This window comes from Salmo salar, chromosome ssa15 (assembly GCF_905237065.1).
Source record: "Salmo salar chromosome ssa15, Ssal_v3.1, whole genome shotgun sequence".
In the NCBI taxonomy this organism is placed as follows: domain Eukaryota; kingdom Metazoa; phylum Chordata; class Actinopteri; order Salmoniformes; family Salmonidae; genus Salmo; species Salmo salar.
The window spans coordinates 31,516,046-31,537,720 of record NC_059456.1 but is presented as its reverse complement, the minus strand read 5'-3'; the positions used below and the strand labels follow the sequence as shown (position 1 = coordinate 31,537,720).

The 21,675-nt window shown below is 42.3% G+C and overlaps 1 protein-coding gene across 3 annotated transcripts in view; it reads left to right on the top strand.

Moving 5' to 3' along the window:
- Positions 1-1,689: 1,689 nt before the first annotated feature.
- LOC106571244 (connector enhancer of kinase suppressor of ras 3) overlaps positions 1,690-21,675 on the top strand; it is a 50,971-nt gene continuing 30,985 nt past the window's right edge. For 2 of the 3 annotated variants that reach the window (XM_014144045.2, XM_014144044.2), the window contains exons 1-2: positions 1,690-1,984; positions 14,239-14,402. In XM_014144045.2, coding sequence (XP_013999520.1) covers positions 1,933-1,984; positions 14,239-14,402 — 216 coding nt within the window. In that variant the 5' untranslated portion in view covers positions 1,690-1,932. Of the gene's footprint in view, positions 1,985-12,484; positions 12,541-14,238; positions 14,403-21,675 lie in introns of those variants that run through there. The other variant, XM_045695622.1, reaches the window with a different exon arrangement.

The following is a 21,675-nucleotide window of genomic DNA, read 5'->3' as shown; positions in this document are numbered from 1 at the left end:
GTACAATTGCACACACACTCTTGTTACAGACAATGTCTATTTTTCCTCTCTGTGTAGCTCTCATAAAGGACATGGTTTTCCACTCCTAACAACAAAACCAACTGAAGGACAAACTGCTGCATTGATCAACCTGAGCTCCGTGCCCTTGTAACACCGGCTCAAATTAAAATCCTACAGCTGTTACTACCCAATGGGCACAGACATAAATTCCAACACACAATGACAGTTTATTGTGAAATAGACACACATTTTTGACAGTCCTCCGAAAAAGTCCACCTTTTCATGTATATTACGATTTCTTACACGATTTTCATCATTACGCATTTTGTGTGTATTATGATTTTATTTCTACATAACTCATTTTGGTACATTACACGAATTCCAATTTGTTGCGGCTAACGTTAGCAAGGCTAGCTAGGTTACTAACGTTAGCTAGGCTAGGGGTTAAGGTTGGGGTAAAGTTTAGGGTTAGGTTTAGGGGTTAAGGTTAGGGCTAGTTAACATGCTAGTTAAGAAGTTAAATGGTTAGGTTTAGGAGTTATGTTATAGGGGAAGGGTTAGCTAACATGCTAAGTAGTTGCAAAGTAGCTAAAAAGTAGTAAGTAGTTGCAAAGTAGCTGATTAGCGAAAATACTGGTTATCCGTGATGAGATTCAAACACACAACCTTTGGGTTGCTAGACGTTCGCATTGTACACCCACCCATACTCCCGACGAACCTCCCTTGTTTCAGTCTTATTAAGTTACCTACTGTCTTTATCTGTGATTGAAATGCAGTGTATAGAAAATGTTGTACTGGACATGAAAAAATGTACTTTGTGTCTATTTCACAATAATCTGTGAAACTGGGTTGATCAATTCAAAGTCTATTCCAGGTTGGTTCAAGGTAACTCCATTGAAATGACGTGGAAACAACATTGATTCTACCCGTGTGCCCAGTGGTAGTAGGCTAGTCTACATACAGCAGCAGAAGACAACCAACCTCCTGTTGTCAGAAGAGGGCAGTCTTTCCTTAAATAAAACTTTTACTTCTCAAGATGTTTTACAGGTTGTGGATTGTATTGCCAGACAAATGAATGCTACGATGTTTCTAGATATAGTGGCAAAGCCTGTCATTTATCCAGTCCCCCCCAAAATTATTATGAACTTATTGATTCAATTAAACATGACACCCACCCACAATAAATTGTGTTGTTGTTCGTTTACACCCTTGTCATCGAAAAATTATTCTCATAACCCATGTAACCCAAAGTCCCCATAAAACCCTTAAAAGTCCTGTCCCCTCATGTCTTGTGTGATATCACTGCCCCCACATCAATGTTGCCTGCACTCTTCCCATGGGAAACTTTTGGGACCTAAAAAAGTCACATCAGGAAACACCCAACACATGAATAGATGGTTTAAGACTTAGAAAATATGAGGAGTCTAATTAGAGACCACTAGATCAAACTGTTGTGTGAGAATCTGTCCTGAGAAAGTTTGAGATACATTTCTAACACGTCACATGTTTTTCATAATAGTAGGTTAGGTTAGGTTAGTGTACTGTATTATTGTCATAGAAACCTGTTGATTAGTACATTCATGAAGTTTCACAATAAACTTCGCTATTTGCCTGCAATAGACTCTAGTAGAATTGATATATGTAACGGTTTTAGTTGAATCGGGTTGATGACCTGAACTGTAATCGGACACTCCCGCCCCTTCTCATGTTTGCGCCGCTCCACTGTAAACTTGTTGTTTCCCCACATGCGATCGGTCTGTCATCAGGGCTGTAGCGGGAGAGGCGTACGTGATAGGACTATGTCCATGTATTTTCGTAGTAGTTACATGTCTATTATGCCTACTATGTGGAATTACTGATTTTTCATCAAAGCTAACCTAAAAGACAAAGAAAAAAAAAGCCGGTTCAATTTTAGAGAGCACCATTTCAAAGATGGATCCCATAACAAAGTGGACTTCTAAACAAGTTGTAGATTGGATAAGAGGTGAGTTGATTAGCCTTCCTAATTCTAACAAACACTGTTACCATTATATTAGCCTAATGTGTAATACATTTTTTGAATAGCCTATGTTTGTTTCACTTTAACTATATAATTCGTTGTTCGGCTATTGCATATTTAATTGTCTGTTAATTAATTAATTGTCAAACTTTCTGCTTTAATTATGTTTTTTTCTCAGGATTGTTGGGAAGGGCCGTAAGTAAGCGTATCAATGTTAGTCTACACCTGTTGTTTACGAAGGATGTTACAAATACAATTTGAGTTGATTTGATTTTCATTGGTTTTATTAAACAACGTTCAATTTAAAATTGCCCCTTATTGAGAATGTTGAGTGAGAATGAGTGAATAACAGTGTTACAAATAGCAATAAAAGTTGCATTTGACAGTCGGTATCTATTAGAAGCAGCCTAGGTGTCGTATTAATAGTTTGTAACATAGTGTTTTATTGCTTGTTTGGGCAGCTATTAAGTCTCATCTTTAAAGCCATTTTAAAATGACATTTGATGATGAAAGGAAATTGTGTGCCAACGGGGAGAAAGGTTTATGTTTACTTTAACGTACCTGTGCTCACTATGTGCTTTTGACAACCAAAGCTCAACTGTCACCTTCTAGGAACCCACTGGTAGGCTACCTTAAGAGGGTCAATCTGCAGTTTCTACACCAATTTTTTTTAACTTAGAAATGAATGATATATACCCATTGATTCTTGAAGAATATAACTCATGAATGCATCATGAGCTTAGTTCAACCCCATCAGAACCCAACATATAAGCTTGTTTTACTCCAATGGTTGTAAACATTGTAAATCTAAACAAACACTGTCTACATGCCTAAAACTATCATTTTGATATCATGGATGGCCAGTCCTTGCATCCATAGCTCTGGCTATGAATTTGAGAGTGGTTAGTTTCTCTAGCCCCATCCCTCAGCTTTTTACCGAAACAGGAGTGGAGGGTACTTTGTTATTGTTTCAACTGCATATTGCCCCTTTCATCTAAATCAGCACATTTCATTCCCTATTATGCTTTACAAAATCCATGTCCACACTTGTCTCCATTGAATAAATAACCATGGCAGTGGATTTCAGGCATTATGAACCTACTCCTGTCCAGTCACATATGACAAAATAAATTCCTAAAATTCCTAATGCATCACCATGCGGAGTGGATTCTATTGTGGGCTGCACACTTCTCCCTTCTGTTGGTGATCACTAAACTAATGGAGGCAGGGTGACATCTTAGTGTGAAAGTCAGAGGCAAACTTCTATTGCCTTCAATATAACTCTGAATGTATCTATTCTAATGCCTTGAATTCAACTGTGTTGATTCCAATGGAATGGTGTGGGAAACTGCCTTTAGGGGATGTCCCAGCAACACTGAACCAGGGAAAGCCTTGCTTATGCCCTTACAATATATGCCTACCTTATTATTAGTTATAAATTATGAGTTCTGTTTAGATCAGACTAGGGTTGCACATTTTCTGGATTATTCAGAGGTAGAAACTTTCCGTGGGAATTAACGGGAATATATGCAAATTAATATGAATACAATTTAAATGTAGATGTTTTTTGCATTGGATATATTTACCATATCATATGATGATAGAAACAAACTTTTACCTTATCATAAGTAGACATAATTGCAAATTATTAAAACCTTCCAATACAAATTTAAAAAACAATTTAGTTACGAATTGAACTTTAATTAAATGAGTTGACTCTTCACATGGGATGATTTCACTGAACAACAAAAGAAAGGGAATATTGAATGACTACCAAGAACCTTGCCCTCATCCAGGCCAAGGTGTCGAGACACGGTAGTGAAGACACCATACAGTAGGCCTTGTTGATCTCTGCACCAGACAGGATGCTCATCCCAACATACTTGGGGTCCAACATGTATGCTGCGGCGTGTATGGGCTTCAGGCAGAAGTCTTCATGCTTTTTGATGTATTTCAGAACTGCAGTTTTCTTTGCTTGGAGCAACAGTGAAGTGGGCAGGGCAGTACGGATTTCTTCTCTTACATCTGCGAGCAGAGTCTGAACATCAGACAGGATGGCATTGTCTCCCTCAATCCGTGCAATGGCTATTGCTATAGGTTTCAGGCTGCTTACCACTCTCTCCCAAAATACATCATCCAGGAGGATCCTCTTGATGGGGCTGTCCATATTGGCAGACTGTGATATGGCCATTTCTTGGAGAGACTCCTTCCCCTCCAGGCGACAGTCAAACATGATGACAACACCACCCCAATGGGTGTCGCTGGGCAGCTTCAATGTGGTGCTCTTATTCTTCTCACTGTGCTCAGTGAGGTAGATTGCTGCTATAACTTGATGACCCTTCAACTACCTAACCATTTCCTTGGCTCTCTTGTAGAGTGTATGCATTGTTTGCAGTGCCATGATGTCCTTGAGGAGCAGATTCAATGCATGAGGGTAGGACTCCTCCACTTTAGACCAAGCAGCCTTCATGTTCACAGCATTGTCTGTCACCAGTGCAAATAGACACGGAGACACCTGAAACCCCACCTCTTTAAGGAATACCTAGGATAGGATAAAGTAATCCTTCTAACCCCCCCCCCCCTTAAAAGATTTAGATGCACTATTGTAAAGTGGTTGTTCCACTGGATATCATAAGGTGAATGCACCAATTTGTAAGTCGCACTGGATAAGAGCGTCTGCTAAATGACTTAAATGTAAATGTAAATGTAAATATCTTCTGTGGCCCAAGGTCACAGATGACTGCCTTCAGCTCGTCTGCAATGTAGAGACCGGTGTGTCTGTTGTCCCTTGTGTCTGTGCTCTTGTAGAATACTGGTTGAGGGGTGGAGATGATGTAGTTAATTATTCCTTGCCCACGAACATTCGACCACCCATCAGAAATGATTGCAATGCAGTCTGCTTTCTCTATGATTTGCTTGACCTTCACTTGAACTCTGTTGAACTCTGCATCCAGCAAATTAGTAGATAAAGCATGTCTGGTTGGAGGGGTGTATGCTGGGCGAAGACCATTCAGAAATCTCTTCCAATACACATTGCCTGTGAGCATCAGAGGTGAACCAGTTGCATACACAGCTCGAGCAAGACATTCATCAGCATTTCACTGACTACGTTCCTCCATTAAGTCAAAAAAACTTCTGATTCCAGGAGGACCATGAGCTGTTGCTATCGATAAGGTGTCTGATTCATCATTTACACCGCGAATAGAAGTAGAGGGACTTTTGTCAGAGGTTGCTTGTTGTGAGCGCTGAGGGAACTTTATGCACTTGGCCAGATGATTCTGCATCTTTGTTGCATATTTGCAAATGTACACATCTTTTCATTCTTCATTAGCTGCAGTGAAATGTCTCCACACATCAGATAGTGCCAGTGTATTTTCCTGTAAAGATTAGGAAAAAATGTGTAAAAAAAATATATATACAATTCCATGTACAGATAAATAGTTAAGCAGTTGGATTAAACAACTCCTTTGTAAGATAAATGTTTTCAAATGTAACATGTATGGAAACAGGTGAATTAACACTCCTCAGTTATCAGGCTCAAGCAAGCTAAAACCCACATGGTAGCAAAAACTAACTAGCAGAAATTCTAAACAAGTTAAAAATGATTTAAACACACTTTGCTGTAGGCTACTATTTACTAGTTAACAAAAAATCATGTATGTCATATAAAATATATTCACCCCGCCCTGTGTTAAAATCAAAACTTACCAGAAAGCATGTAGTCCTTGGCCCAGACAGTGTAGTAGTGTGGGCTCAATAGCGTCTCATTAGTGTGCAAGATCTTGAGAATCAGCTGTACATGTGATGGAAGAATGCACAGTGCATGCAGAGGGTTGCAATTCCATTGAATTGGGGATAGTTTAACTAAAATATGCCACAAGACCTAGAATTGCTTTATGTGTATCCCACAAAAAAGGTTCACTGTTATAAGCTAACTTTTTTGATGAATTTAAGCGAAATTCCTCAAATTCCCGGGCTTAACTTCCCATGGAAAATTTCCGGGAAAATTCTGGAAATTTACTGAAAAGTTTCCGACCCTTTGCAACCCTAGATGAGACAGCATCTGTAGAGGATCTGACAGTACAGTACACACAACCCCTGCATGGCCATTGTGTCAGCATTTACGGCATGTGTTCATATTGAAGTGTCGTTAAGCTGTGATTGATGACATTATGATACGCTTGACCTGTTAGCAGCTCACCCCATTAAGAAGAGTGGAGCATCAGAGCCCCTTGAATTTGCATCCAGGAGATGGCAACGAAGGAAGCTGTCTTTATTCAGATGGTACTGCTGTCTTCCTTTAATTGTCCTAGGAGGGTTGTCCCAGTGAAAGAACCCAAGCCGTCTATCGAGGGCTGATGTGTTGCATGTTATGAATGCCATATGCTGCTTGTTTGGGGGCCGTCAATAATTAAATTAGCTATATCTCAGATCTTTCTTGGCATACCTTCAAATGCGTGTAAATATAGTGGCATAATTTAGTGAAGCTGTCTGTCAGGTATTTAGGAAGCATCCTTACTGCTTGCTTCACTGCCTGGTATGGCAACTGCTCAGTCTCCGACCGCAAGGCATGACAGAGGGTAGTGCGTATGGCCCAGTACATCACTGGGGCCAAGCTTCCTGCCATACAGGACCTCTGTACCAGGCGGTGTCAGAGGAAGGCCCTAAAAATTGTCAAAGACTCCAGCCACCCTAGTCATAGACTGTTCAGTCTGCTGCAGCACGGCAAGTGGTACCGGAGCACCAAGTCTAGGTCCAAAAGGCTTCTTAACAGCTTCTACCCCCAAGCCATAAGACTCCTGAACAGCTAATCAAAGGGCTACCCAGACCCCTCTTTTACGCTGCTGCTACTCTCTGTTTATTATCTATGCATAGTCACTTTAACTCAACCTACATGTACATATTACCTAAATTACCTCGACTAACTGGTGCCCCCGCACATTGACTCTGTACCGGTACCCCCTGTATATAGCCTCCACATTGACTCTGTACTGGTACCCCCTGTATATAGCCTCGCTATTGTTATTTTACTGCTCTTGTTTAATTATTTGTTACTTTTATTTTATATTTTTTACTTATCTATTTTTTACTTAACAATTCTTTTTCTTAAAACTTCTTAAAGCATTGTTGGTTAAGGGCTTGTAAGTAAGCATTTCACTTTAAGGTCTACACCTGTTCTATTCGGCGCATGTGACAATTTATTTTGATTTGATTAGATTTTTATAAACATATAAATAACCAGAGCATAATAATAGTAATAACAGGGAAATAATTGACAATGAACAGTAAAAAAGTAAATGTTTTATATATCCTGCCCCTTGTATATGAGACTTTGAAAATGCATAACTCGGATACAGTAGACGTAAACATCAGTGAGAAACACGCTCAGGCAAGTCTGCATTTTCCCGTGCTCTTCTGGCAGGTGCGATTATAGAGGATGATTGTGATTGATTGAAAATCAAGATTCAAGACTATAGATTTAGGTCATGCAACTCCCAATTCTGTTGAGTTATTTACTGAAGTTTGGGTTGTTATCAAGCGGTTATCCTTATTCTATTAGATAAATATAGATTTGCCCTTTTGATATTTTTCATTTGGGTGTGACATAACACACTCACTGTTATCTTTTGGATAAGAAAGACTGTATGCATGAAACTTCTTCCCACAGGACAGGAGCATCCAGTTTATGTGCTTGTTTAGAGGGAGGAGGAGGAGGAGGACTCCAAGGGTGTGTCCCAAAGGGCACTCTATTCCCTATATAGTGCACAACTTTTGACCTTAGCCCCATGGGTCAAAAGTAGCGCACTATAGGGAATAGGGTTCCATTTAGGATGCACCCCAAGTTTCATCTTGGAGACACCTCAGTCTGCGTCATAAGACTCTTTCACCTTACCACCACAACCCTCTGCCATTAGTTGAGCTTATCAGGAGTGAACCCAAACAAGCCTCTGAGGAAACAGATCAACCTCCTCTTCCTGTTTCTTTTTGAATTGTTCCTTATTATTAGGGGCCCACCTGCTACCACAGTCCATAGGGTGACACATCACATACACTTACCTACCTGTTGCAGTTATGTGTGACCACTGGTCACTAACGACTACAAGGTCATGTTGTTTAAATTGATTACAGCTTAATGACACCACCAGAACATCTTCAAAGTAATTGTATTGAATAAAGGAAGATAGTAATTTACATTTACACGTAACAGATGTACTGGCATGATGCTATACTAATGGTTGACCACATTATCACTACGCAGTACACACTAATGGTTGACCACAGTATCACTACGCAGTACACACTAATGGTTGACCACATTATCACTACGCAGTACACACTAATGGTTGACCGCATTATCACTACGCAGTACACACTAATGGTTGACCACATTATCACTACGCAGTACACACTAATGGTTGACCACATTATCACTACGCAGTACACACTAATGGTTGAGCGCATTATCACTACGCAGTACACACTAATGGTTGACCACATTATCACTACGCAGTGCAAACTAATGGTGAATCGCATACCGCATCAACAGATCCACAGATGACGCAATCTCAATCGCACTCCACACTGCCCTTTCCCACCTGGACAAAAGGAACACCTATGTGAGAATGCTGTTCATTGACTACAGCTCAGCGTTCATCACCATAGTGCCCTCAAAGTTCATCACTAAGCTAAGGACCCTGTGCCTAAACACCTCCCTCTGCAACTGGATCCTGGACTTCCTGACAGGCCGCCCCCAGGTGGTAAGGGTAGGCAACAACTCGTCTGCCACAGTGATCCTCAACACTGGGACCCCTCAGGGGTGTGTACTTAGTCACCTCCTGTACTCCTTGTTTACCCACGACTGTGTGGCCAAACACGACTCCAACATCATCATTAAGTTTGCTGACGGCACAACAGTGCCGACAACGATGAGACAGTCTATAGGGAGGAGGTCAGAGAACTGGCAGTGTGGTGCCAGGACAACAACCTCTCCCTCAATGTGAGCAAGACAAAGGAGCTGATTGTGGACTACAGGAAAAGGCGGGCCGAACAGGCCCCCATTAACATCGACAGGGCTGTAGTAGAGCGGGTTGAGAGTTTCAAGTTCCTTGGTGTCCACATCACCAAGGAATGGTCCAAACACACCAAGACAGTCGTGACGAGGGCACGACAAAACCTTTTCCCCCTCAGTAGACTGAAAAGATTTGGTATGGGTCCCCAGATCCTCAAAACGTTCTACAGCTGCACCATCGAGAGCATCCTGACCAGTTTCATCACCGCCTGGTATGGCAACTGCTCGGCATCTGACCGTAAGGCGCTACAGACGGTAGTGCGTACAGCCCAGTACATCACTGGGGCCAAGCTTCCTGCCATCCAGGACCTATATAATAGGCGGTGTCAGAAAAAAGCCCATAAAATTGTCAGAGACTCCAGTCACCCAAGTCATAGACTGTTCTCTCTGCTACTGCACAGCAAGCGGTACCGTAGTGCCAAGTCTAGGTCCAAAAGGCCCCTTAACAGCTTCTACCCCCAAGCCATAAGACTGTTGAACAGTTAATCAAATGGCCACCGAACTATTTACATTGACCCCCCCCATTTGTTTTGTACACTGCTGCTACTCGCAGTTTATTATCTATGCATAGTCACTTCACCCCTTCACTTCACCCCTACCTACATTTATAAATTACCTCAACTAACCTGTACCCCCGCACACTGACTCGGTACCGGTATCCCCTGTATATAGCCTCGTTATTGTGTTACTTTTTATAATTTAAAATTTTTTACTCTATATTTGGTAAATATTTTCTTAACTCCTCTTGAACTGCACTGTTGGTTAAGGGCTTGTAAGTAAGCATTTCACGGTAAGGTCTACACTTGTTGTATTCGGCGCATGTGACAAATAAAGTTTGATTTGATTTGGTTGACCACATTATCACAACGCAGGACACACTAATGGTTGACCACATTATCACTACGCACTAATGGTTGGCCTGAACTGACTCACTCAGAACCATACATCCTGGTTACGTGTTACCATTAGTTTCTCTGACGTACATAGGAACGTAGATAGGAGAGGCTGTTATTCATTTAGTATTATTATTATGACTCAGTTTTATGTCCAATCACTCCTCAAAATAGCAGGGCATGGAAACTTTCTCTTCAGTGGCTGAGTCTCAAATGGCACGCTAAAGTGCACTCCGGCTCTGTTCAAAAGTAGTTCAATATATAGGGAATAGGATGCCACTAGGGACACAGTGTCCCCATCCAGTTTATATCAGTCAGAAGAAGGGTTTCCATGGGAACAAACATACCATTAATTAACCCTGTTACAGTACATAAGGCAACCCTGTAACCTGTTTGCTACTCCCAAAATGTTGGAGAGATCTGTGAAGAGTAGGCACTGTCTGTCACTGGTTGTTTTGAATAGGATAGGCTACTATTACGCTAATTCTGGATTTTTCCCAGAACACACACACACACACACACACACACACACACACACACACACACACACACACACACACACACACACACACACACACACACACACACACACACACAATTGTTTTGTGCGGTGAAGGAAATCCTTTTTCCTCATGAATCTGTTTTCCTGAGATAGGGTGTTTCCTCTCCTTTCTGAGTGGGTTAGTGGAGTCTATAAATAGTCTGAATGCTTTAGAACCACTGTCAATTCCTTTCGATTGACGACCACCACCACCTCTGTTCTGTTGTGAAGGATGAAGTAAATATTCCCTCTGTTGACCCCAGCTCTGCAGGTCCAAACTCCACTCATTTATTGCCTGTCTACCCCAGACGGCACAACACGTGCCTTTGTGTGATGGGATGAACAAGCCAGAGGCAGCGTTCACTTCAGTTCAATGTCCAATCTATCAAACCTATTAAATATAGACAGAATGCATGCTGCTAGCTTGTTAACGCACTTATCACAGTTGGTTGGTTAAATGTTACCACTCACAACACAGTCTAGCAAAACACATCAAAGATGGTTTACTAGGCAAAGAAAGTGAAACACTTGAGGAGGAAAGCAACCAAATTCTAGATGCGTCTGGGTTTTGTTTGTTTTTATGTTTCCGATAAATGATTAACTGGATTTTTCTGTGGAATGTGATTGCAGCCTGAGTCATGCACAAGAGTTTACTGACCTCAGCCATTTTCTCAGTAACCCATTTCTTCTTTGCATAAATCTCCATAATCAGATGAGGAGGTCAATATTCATACACTCTTAGAAAGAAATGTTCTTTCTAGAACCAATAAGGGTTCTTCATAGGAGAACTCTTTGACGAGCACTTTCTGGTTACAGGTAGATCCCTTTTGGTTCGTATGGGGATAGCCGAAGATCCATTTTGTTGTAAGAGTGTAGTTACTACATGGTTCATCCTGTAATGGGGTTATTTCCTTCATCATAAACAGTTCAAGACTACTTTATAACACCGTTTTTGTGAACATGCATAGAGAAGAGATAAAACATGATCATTGATTTTACTGGTCAACGAGGGAATTCAGAGTTCTAATTTATCAAGTTCTTATCAAGTTCTGTCTCAAGTTGGAGCCATTTGTAGAATCTTGGGCTATTGTCAACTGTCAATAGAGCAGTGAAAACAATTAAGATGCTTCTGTCTGTTAAAGAGGTTGGTCAGTGTAAAAGCAATAGAGTCGTACAGCGCTCCTGCCTTTTGTACACAAACGACTAGCCCACTGTCAGTTCATTGGTTGTGAGGCCAGAGGGCCAGAGCTGTGAATACTAGTAAAGAGAGAGAGAGGTAAAGAGAGAGGCCTTGCACTATTCCCTCAGTTGTAACAAAACCTTGAGAAACTATATACTTGTTAGCCACAGGATTTGGGAGTAGGTCGGGCATGATCTGTGTCCAGATTAGAAGACTTTTCATTTGGCTGACTGTTTTTCGGTGTGTTTTCACATGTGAAATGTACAGTGTGGGGGCTTTCACACTGAGCAGATGTGTTAATGATCTAAGAGCTGCTGCTACATGTATCAATTGAGAGAAGATTAGATTGTTGCGGTGGTGGTTGTGCACATTATGTGAAAGCTTGATAAACAAACTATACAATTGTACGAGCACAATTTGATTCGGCTAAGGGACAGCTAGTACACAAACAATGATATTTTGCAGCTTATCAGAAGTTAAAAAGTTCTGCCTTTTTGCATCACTAGGCCTACTTAAATAACCGGAATTAGCTCCATTTGTGCTTCACTCATTTCCACAGCAGCCTATATACAGATGTAGGATCTTCATTTGATCACCCTGTTACAGGACAACTTTCCTGCAATGCAGTACATTTAAAACTTGTAGTGTATTTGAGATTTTAAAAGGCTTCCGAAATTTCAGACTTGATTTTCCCTAATGAAAAATGTATCAACCCCTACAAAAATGTCCATTAATTATAATCAACATGATAATTCACATTTCTTTTTGATGCAGGATTATTTTCCTGCTGTAGCAAACTGGCTAAAATTATGTCTGTATGACATCCAGCTGCACCAGTTGTTTGGTGTCTTTTTGAAGGTACAGTATACTGTAACTGATAGCAACATACTTTCCCTGGTCACAGATCTCTCAATGTAAATATTTAATGTGTGTGGGGACGTCTTTGCCTGTAACCATAGTGACTGTTAAGTAATTAACTCTTAGCTGGAATAGTCAAGTCTTTCTTTTTGAATAGCGTTCCTAAAGCAGGAAGACAGGGATGTTTTGAAATATTTCATCATTGTAATCCACACTAAGCCAGAGTTTAGTTGGGCTTTGAAGTTTGTCCCAACATTGGACTGAGCCAAACCCCAAGAAGGTTGAGGTTAAATCTAGTTCAAGAATGATACAAATGTTTTATGACTGTAAATTAATTTGAGAATCTTGCATTACTTTTGATGGGCTCTGGCCATTTGTGATTCACCTGTTGTGTGTCATCATTAACAGGTGATGGGCTGTGTAGCGTGACACTGGCTGGTCCTCTCTTGCTGTTGAGAGAGATTATTGCCCTCCTCAGGTGTCTGAAACGTGATCCTGCATGCTAGTTACCTTATCCCTTCATCACAGCCTTATAGACAACACATTAAGCCTTGTCAGCTGACCCATGCATTACTTTCCGCCCACCTACATCTCCACCCAATGGCACAGGGCTAATTTCTTTCCCCAACCATTTAGAATGAGCATTTCATCTAATATTTAGCAGTTCTATCCTCGTGAAAGGTCAAAACACTTAGAAACATTACTTTGGTTGAGTAAAGATTAACCAGAGTGCTTTAGTGTAACAACACAGTCATTAGCTTGTGCTAACACAAATGTGGCAGAAGGCAACACATTACATGCTAGTTAAGAGGCGTCTCTGCTCCGTAAACTCTGGAGATCTGTCCCAAATGGCACCCTATTCCCTATGCCCCCTGGTCAAAAGTAGTACACTATGGCACCCTATTCCCTATGTCCCCTGGACAAAAGTAGTGCACTATGGCACCCTATTCCCTATGTACCCTGGTCAAAAGTAGTGCACTATGGCACCCTATTCCCTATGTCCCCTTAAGAAATAAGGTGCCATTTGGGACGCAGTTTCAAAGTGAGTCATCTGTGGCGTAGCACGGCATTCCAAGCCAAACGGAGCAATGGTTGTCTGGGATTTTAATGGTCCCATGTGGTGGCAGTTGCTTTTTTCTTCACTATTTACAAACATGTCCGTTTTGGGGACCAGTTGCTAATGCCGTTTGGGTCAGAAGGTCTGAACAACAGATGAGATGCTGTATGTGATGGTCATAACTGCTGCTGCTATGTGCACGGTGTGGAATTTTGGGTGGTTAGATGTGTGGTCACTGGTGGTCAGAGATCAGTTTGATTCTGGGTGGCTAGATATGTGGTCACTGGTGGTCAGAGATCAGTTTGATTCTGGTTATTGCTGGACAGTGCTATCCTGAGAAATGCCTGAGTGATGGACTGGTAAACAGCTTATATTGACTCACTACCAGTGTTTTCTTCAACACTTGTGTGGTATCATAACAGGTCTTGGACTCTGAAAGAAGCTCTTTGTCTTACATCTGTCTCTCTCTCTCCCCCTCTACCTCTCGCTCTCTCTCTACCTCTCTCTTTATCCCTCTACCTCTCTCCCTCTACCTCTTTCTCTCTTTCTCTCTACATCGCTCTCTCGCTCTCTCCCTCTCTCTCTCCCTCTCTACCTCCTCCCCCTCTCTCTTTCTATCTCTCTCTGTCTATCTTTCCCAGGCCTGGACGACAGCCTGCAGCAGTATGTCCCGTACTTTGAGCGTGAGAAGATTGACGGGGAGCAGCTGTTGAAGATCTCCCACCAGGACCTGCTAGAACTGGGTGTGACCAGGATTGGACAGCAGGAACTGGTGCTGGAGGCTGTCGACCTGCTCTGTGCTCTGGTTAGTAGTCTAATAATCACCACACCTCCCACACACACACCTTCCTTCATATCCTATCAGAGCATAAGGTTTGGTCACACTTTATTTGAATAGTCCCTTAGGCGTATATATGATCTACAGATGTCAGACTATCAACCAACGTCATGTCCAATCATCCATTCAAATATAGCATAACTATAGTTTGATCATGGTTTGATCGTGTGTCAACTTCCCGTTCCCATGTCCCAAATGGCAATGTCATTTTAGGTCACTCTAAAAGTGGGAATTAGATCAAAGGGCCACATTCCAGCATGATAACATTCATGCCCCTGTAATTTCCAATGAACCTGGTGAAGTGATAGTGTATGGAGCTGGATGTGTGTAGTAGGCCTACTGAGTCTGGGTGGTGCTTCTGGTACTAGCTTTACTTCTGATAACTTTAGTTAAGCTGTAACAGTGAGTTGGTCAGTGCATTGTGCCAGTGCCTTGGTATCAAGTGGCTTTGACATTTTTATCTTATCTTGAACTACCATCTTGTTTTTGAGGGTCCTCTTGAATAAACAGTAAAAAGAGTAAACATCAAGAGCTTGTTGTGCCTTCGGCAGAGTGACTGTTATTTAGCCCAGAGCGAGCCCAGAGCGAGTCCAACTTGAGCGTGTCCAAACGGCCCATGGATGGGAGAGGCTGGCATTGGTCAGGACACAAGGATTAGGGAAGAATGTCCGGTCAGCTGCCTCTCTCTCTCTCTCTTTCACACACTCTCTCTAACTCTCTCTCTTTCTCCATCTCTCTCTCCCTCAGTCTAAGCGTGTCCAAGCGACCCATTAATGGGTCAGGGTTAGGGATGAGTGTGTCCAAGCGGCCCATGAACGTGTTAGGGTCAGGGTTAGGGATGAGTGTGTCCAAGCGGCTTTTTCGATACCGTCAATACTGTTGAAACTATTTCATTGAAGTTTTACTATATATTTTTATATTTGTAGCTACTTTTTATGTAAGTACCTGCAGTCAACTTGTGCAATACTTTAGGAGATAAAGCAGATCGCGTTCTTCATTTCATCTGTCACATTATTTTACATTATGTAGCTTATCATAGTTCCCCAGAACAGTTGAGCCAGTCACATGTTTGTTTGTAAATAGCTCAATGGGAGAAAGCAGGAGTCCAGCTGTGTAATGACAGGGTTTTATAATGAAAGTGAACAGTGCTTTTTTTGCTTCAATAGAGTAATTTATATGACGTGCAACTATAGTTTTCCTTCACAGAAAATACGTTATTGCAACACATTCGGCAGAATATAGCTTCATTTTCATCAGATGGCAACAGAAGTGCAACGCTATTTGGCTGGCGACCACACAAGCAAAAACGATGCATGTCCATCATATTTCTGATGTTTATCATAGAAAGAATGTAGCCAGCTACATTTCCTAATGTTTTGTTTAAAGTTAATCTTGCATTTTACTGGAGAAAAGTTGTCTGGCTACACCGAAAAAAGTACTGGAGAAGACTAGCTCCACATCAGTCAGAGTGCTGTCTGCTGATAGAATGATGGAGAACAGTAGCTCCACATCAGTCAGAGCGCTGTCTGCTGATAGAATGATGGAGAACAGTAGCTCCACATCAGTCAGAGCGCTGTCTGCTGATAGAATGATGGAGAACAGTAGCTCCACATCAGTCAGAGCGCTGTCTGCTGATAGAATGATGGAGAACAGTAGCTCCACATCAGTCAGAGCACTGTCTGCTGATAAAATGCCCATTCATGAATTCTCATCTGAGTTGAGAAGTGCAACTGAAGGCCAAAATTAGTCTGATGCCGAGCAGAAATTACAATTAGAAGCATTTTACATCTACATTTACAAAATGCAGGAAGATATTTCTTATGCGTTTTATATATATATATATATATATATATTGTGTATATAGTGTATATTTTTTTTTATACACTGCTCCAAAAAATAAAGGGAACACTAAAATAACACATCCTAGATCTGAATGAATGAAATAATCTTATTAAATACTTTTATCTTTACATAGTTGAATGTGCTGACAACAAAATCACAAAAATAATCAATGGAAATCCAATTTATCAACCCATGGAGGTCTGGATTTGGGGTCACACTCAAAATTAAAGTGGAAAACCACACTACAGGCTGATCCAACTTTGATGTGATGTCCATAAAACAAGTCAAAATGAGGCTCAGTAGTGTGTGTGGCCTCCACGTGCCTGTATGACCTCCCTACAACGCCTGGGCATGCTCCTGATGAGGTGGCGGATGGTCTCCTGAGGGATCTCCTCCCAGACCTGGACTAAAGCATCCGCCAACTCCTGGACAGTCTGTGGTGCAACGTGGCGTTGGTGGATGGAGCGAGACATGATGTCCCAGATGTGCTCAATTGGATTCAGGTCTGGGGAACGGGCGGGCCAGTCCATAGCATCAATGTCTTCCTCTTGCAGGAACTGCTGACACATTCCAGCCACATGAGGTCTAGCATTGTCTTGCATTAGGAGGAACCCAGGGCCAACCGCACCAGTATATGGTCTCACAAGGGGTCTGAGGATCTCATCTCGGTACCTAATGGCAGTCAGGCTACCTCTGGCGAGCACATGGAGGGCTGTGCGGCCCCCCAAAGAAATGCCACCCCACACCATGACTGACCCACCGCCAAACCGGTCATGCTGGAGGATGTTGCAGGCAGCAGAACGTTCTCCACGGCGTCTCCAGACTGTCACGTCTGTCACATGTGCTCAGTGTGAACCTGCTTTCATCTGTGAAGAGCACAGGGCGCCAGTGGCGAATTTGCCAATCTTGGTGTTCTCTGGCAAATGCCAAACGTCCTGCACGGTGTTGGGCTGTAAGCACAACCCCCACCTGTGGACGTCGGGCCATCATACCACCCTCATGGAGTCTGTTTCTGGCCGTTTGAGCAGACACATGCACATTTGTGGCCTGCTGGAGGTCATTTTGCAGGGCTCTGGCAGTGCTCCTCCTTGCACAAAGGCGGAGGTAGCGGTCCTGCTGCTGGGTTGTTGCCCTCCTACGGCCTCCTCCACGTCTCCTGATGTACTGGCCTGTCTCCTGGTAGCGCCTCCATGCTCTGGACACTACACTGACAGACACAGCAAACCTTCTTGCCACAGCTCGCATTGATGTGCCATCCTGGATGAGCTGCACTACCTGAGCCACTTGTGTGGGTTGTAGACTCCATCTCATGCTACCACTAGAGTGAAAGCACCGCCAGCATTCAAAGTGACCAAAACATCAGCCAGGAACCATAGGAACTGAGAAGTGGTCTGTGGTTACCACCTGCAGAACCACTCCTTTATTGGGGGTGTCTTGCTAATTGCCTATAATTTCCACCTGTTGTCTATTCCATTTGCACAACACTTAAAAATCAACCGTTCCATGAAAAAAATTAAAATGTATAATTGTATTTATGTCAATCAGTGTTGCTTCCTAAGTGGACAGTTTGATTTCACAGAAGTGTGACTGACTTGGAGTTACATTGTGTTGTTTAAGTGTTCCCTTTATTTTTTTGAGCAGTATATATATATATATATATATATATATATATATATATATATATTCTGGGTTAACCCGACCCCTAAATGTAACTTGCTAGTTATCTAAGTAAGTGGCTGAATTAATAAGGTGATAGGCATCATATGGTGTTAGCTTTCTGGCGTGTTTGAGAAGTCCTTTGGATGAGTCATCTGTACAGCTGCCACTATCTTCATTTCCTTGCGTTTTCTCTGGGACATTGAGGCATTTTTTCTTCTTTTGGCTCAAACAAACAATGCCTATGAGGTTAAAGTGTAGACTGTCCGCTTTAATTTGAGGGTATTTTCATCCATATCAAGTGAACCGTTTTTGAAATTAGAGCACATTTTGTACATAGTCCCCCCATTTTAAAAGGTTTGTGACTCTAAAAATTTGTTGGATGCATTTCCTTTTAGTTTTTGTTGTGTTTCAGATTATTTTGTGCCCAATAGAAATTAATGGTAAATAATGTATTTTGTTATTTTGGAGTCACCTTTATTGTAAATAAGAATATAATATGTTTCTAAAGACTTCAACATTAATGTGGATGCTACGGATAGGCCTGAATGAATCGTGAATAATGATGAGTGAGAAGGTTAGACGCACAAATATCATACCCCCAAGACATGCTAACCTCTCACCCTTACAATAACAGGGGAGGTTAGTATTTTTGGGGGTATATAACTTTTCCTTCAGGATAATCATGGTAGCATCCACATTCATGTAGTAGTGTTTAGAAACATATTCTATTCTTATTTACAATAAGTGACCTCAAATTGACCTCAAAAGGGGTATATTAGATTGTATATAAATGCTGGAAATTAGCTTTAGATGCCCCAACCATTTCTTAGGGAGGACCCCCAGATCCCCACCAGGTTATTCCCCCCCACTTCTAAAACCTGTGAGTATAAGAGGGACTTTATTGAACAAAACTAACATTTGTTGTGTAACTGGGAGTCTTGTGAGTGCAACCATATGAAGATCATCAAAGGTAAGTGATTAATTGTATCGCTATTTCTGACTTTTGTTACTCCTCTACTTGGCTGGTAACGGTTTGTCATGTTTTGTGTGCTGGGCGCTGTTCTCAGATAATCGCATGGTTTGATTTCGCCGTAAAGCCTTTTTGAAATCTGACACCATGGTTGGATTAACAAGAAGTTCATCTTTAAGCCGATGTATAACACTTGTATGTTTTCTGAATTTTTATTTTGAGTATTTCTGTTTTTGAATTTGGCGCTCTGCAATTTCCCCGGATGTTGGCCAGGTGGGACGGTAGCGTCCCACATACCTTAGAGAGGTTTTAAGAGAGCTTTGGTGGTAGTATACCGGACCTTATTATCTTTTAAGAGAGCTTTGGTGGTAGTATACCGGTCCTTATTATCTTTTAAGAGAGCTTTGGTGGTAGTATACCGGACCTTGTTATCTTTTAAGAGAGCTTTGGTGGTAGTATACCGGACCTTGTTATCTTTTAAGAGAGCTTTGGTGGTAGTATACCGGACCTTGTTATCTTTTAAGAGAGCTTTGGTGGTAGTATACCGGACCTTGTTATCTTTTAAGAGAGCTTTGGTGGTAGTATACCGGACTTTGTTATCTTTTAAGAGAGCTTTGGTGGTAGTATGCCGGACCTTGTTATCTTTTAAGAGAGCTTTGGTGGTAGTATACCGGACCTTGTTATCTTTTAAGAGAGCTTTGGTGGTAGTATGCCGGACCTTGTTATCTTTTAAAAACTCTCTAGGAGGTGTGGGACGGTAGCATCCCACCTGGCCAACATCCCGTGAAATTGCAGAGCGCCAAATTCAAATTAAATTACTATAAATATTTAACTTTCATGAAATCACAAGTGTAATACATTAAAATAAAGCTTAACTTGTTGTTAATCCAGCCGCCGTGTCAGATTTCAAAAAGGCTTTACGGCGAAAGCAAACCAACCATGCGATTATCTGAGGACAGCGCTCAGCAGACAAAACATTACATACAGTTACCAGCCAAGTAGACTAGTCACGAAAGTCAGAAATAGCAATAAAATTAATCACTTACCTTTGATGATCTTCATATGGTTGCACTCACAAGACTCCCAGTTACACAATAAATGTTTGTTTTGTTCGATAAAGTCCCTCTTTATATCCAAAAACCTAAATTCTTTTACGTTTTTTATCCGGCTGTGCAAATACTGTCGCCTAGCCCCAACAGGTTAAGAGAGCTTTGGTGGTTGAAGGAAATTAACTGGGATCTTGACCATGTCCTACATGAGAGGGAATATACATTATCTGGCCAATATAAAGTAGTGAGGGTCGAGTGTTGGCTGTGGGTGACTAGCAGGGCTGCATCACAAATGGCATCCTATACCCTACATAGTGCACTACTCCCTATAGGCCCTGGTCAAACGTAGTGCACTGTATAGGGAATTGGGTGCCATTTGGGATGCAATCTGGGCAGAGCTTTATGTTCTCGGGGATATCTCCTGGTGATCAGGAAACAGATGTGACCCCACCCCCCAACCCCCCTGTAATACACACATCCCGCTCGGGAAAAGCCGTTACACCATTGTTCCTGTGGTTTCCGTCTGGTGATTGGTTCTGCCCCTGCCTCTCCTCTCTCCGACCGTGCCCCATACATCATAACTGCTGTAGATCTCAGAGTCAACACTTTCTCCTTTTCCTCCCTCTGTCACATGCTCTCTTCCTCCCTTTCTTCACTTTCCCTTTCCCCTCTTCAGCGTCTGAACAGGAATAGGCATTCCATTGGCTTCAGAAGTTTCCATTGCTTCTATGCTTCAGGATAGGAACGATCGCGCTGAACAGCTGTCGTGCGTGTCTGTGTGCGTGTCTGTGTGCGTGTCTGTGTGTGTGTCTGTGTGCGTGTGTATCTGTGTTCATAGTGATCAAGGTAATAATTAAAGAGATTTTATTTGATCTCCATCAGACCTTGTTGGACTTTCTCATCCCACCATCCTTTGCACTTAATTAAGGCCTTTTTACCTCCGTCTACCATAGCTGTGCTACAGGGCTAGTGATCCACAGGTGTTACAGGGCCAGTGATCCACAGGTGTTACAGGGCCAGTGATCCACAGGTGTTTCGGGGCCAGTGATCCACAGGTGTTTCGGGGCCAGTGATCCGCAGGTGTTTCGGGGCCAGTGATCTGCAGGTGTTACTGGGCCAGTGATCCGCAGGTGTTACAGGGCCAGTGATCCACAGGTGTTACAGGGCCAGTGATCCACAGGTGTTTCGGGGCCAGTGATCCACAGGTGTTTCGGGGCCAGTGATCCGCAGGTGTTTCGGGGCCAGTGATCTGCAGGTGTTACTGGGCCAGTGATCCACAGGTGTTACAGGGCCAGTGATCCACAGGTGTTACAGGGCCAGTGATCCACAGGTGTTACAGGGCCAGTGATCCACAGGTGTTACAGGGCCAGTGATCCACAGGTGTTACAGGGCCAGTGATCCACAGGTGTTACAGGGCCAGTGATCCACAGGTGTTACAGGGCCAGTGATCCACAGGTGTTAGCCTGCTATTAAACCCCTAGAGCTGTGTAGATATGAAAGGGTTGATCGTTCTCCCTTGCCATCTTCCTCCCTCCCTTGTTCACACACTTACATTTACACTCAGCACAAACAAACACACACACACACACACTTAGAATTTGAGGTAATTCAGGTAGATGTGGATGGGAATATGTTTTAGTCAGATGATGGGCCATGCAGGTTGTCATGGTGACTGGTCCTGAGTGTAGGGGGACTTGAGAACTTGGTCATGAACTTGGTC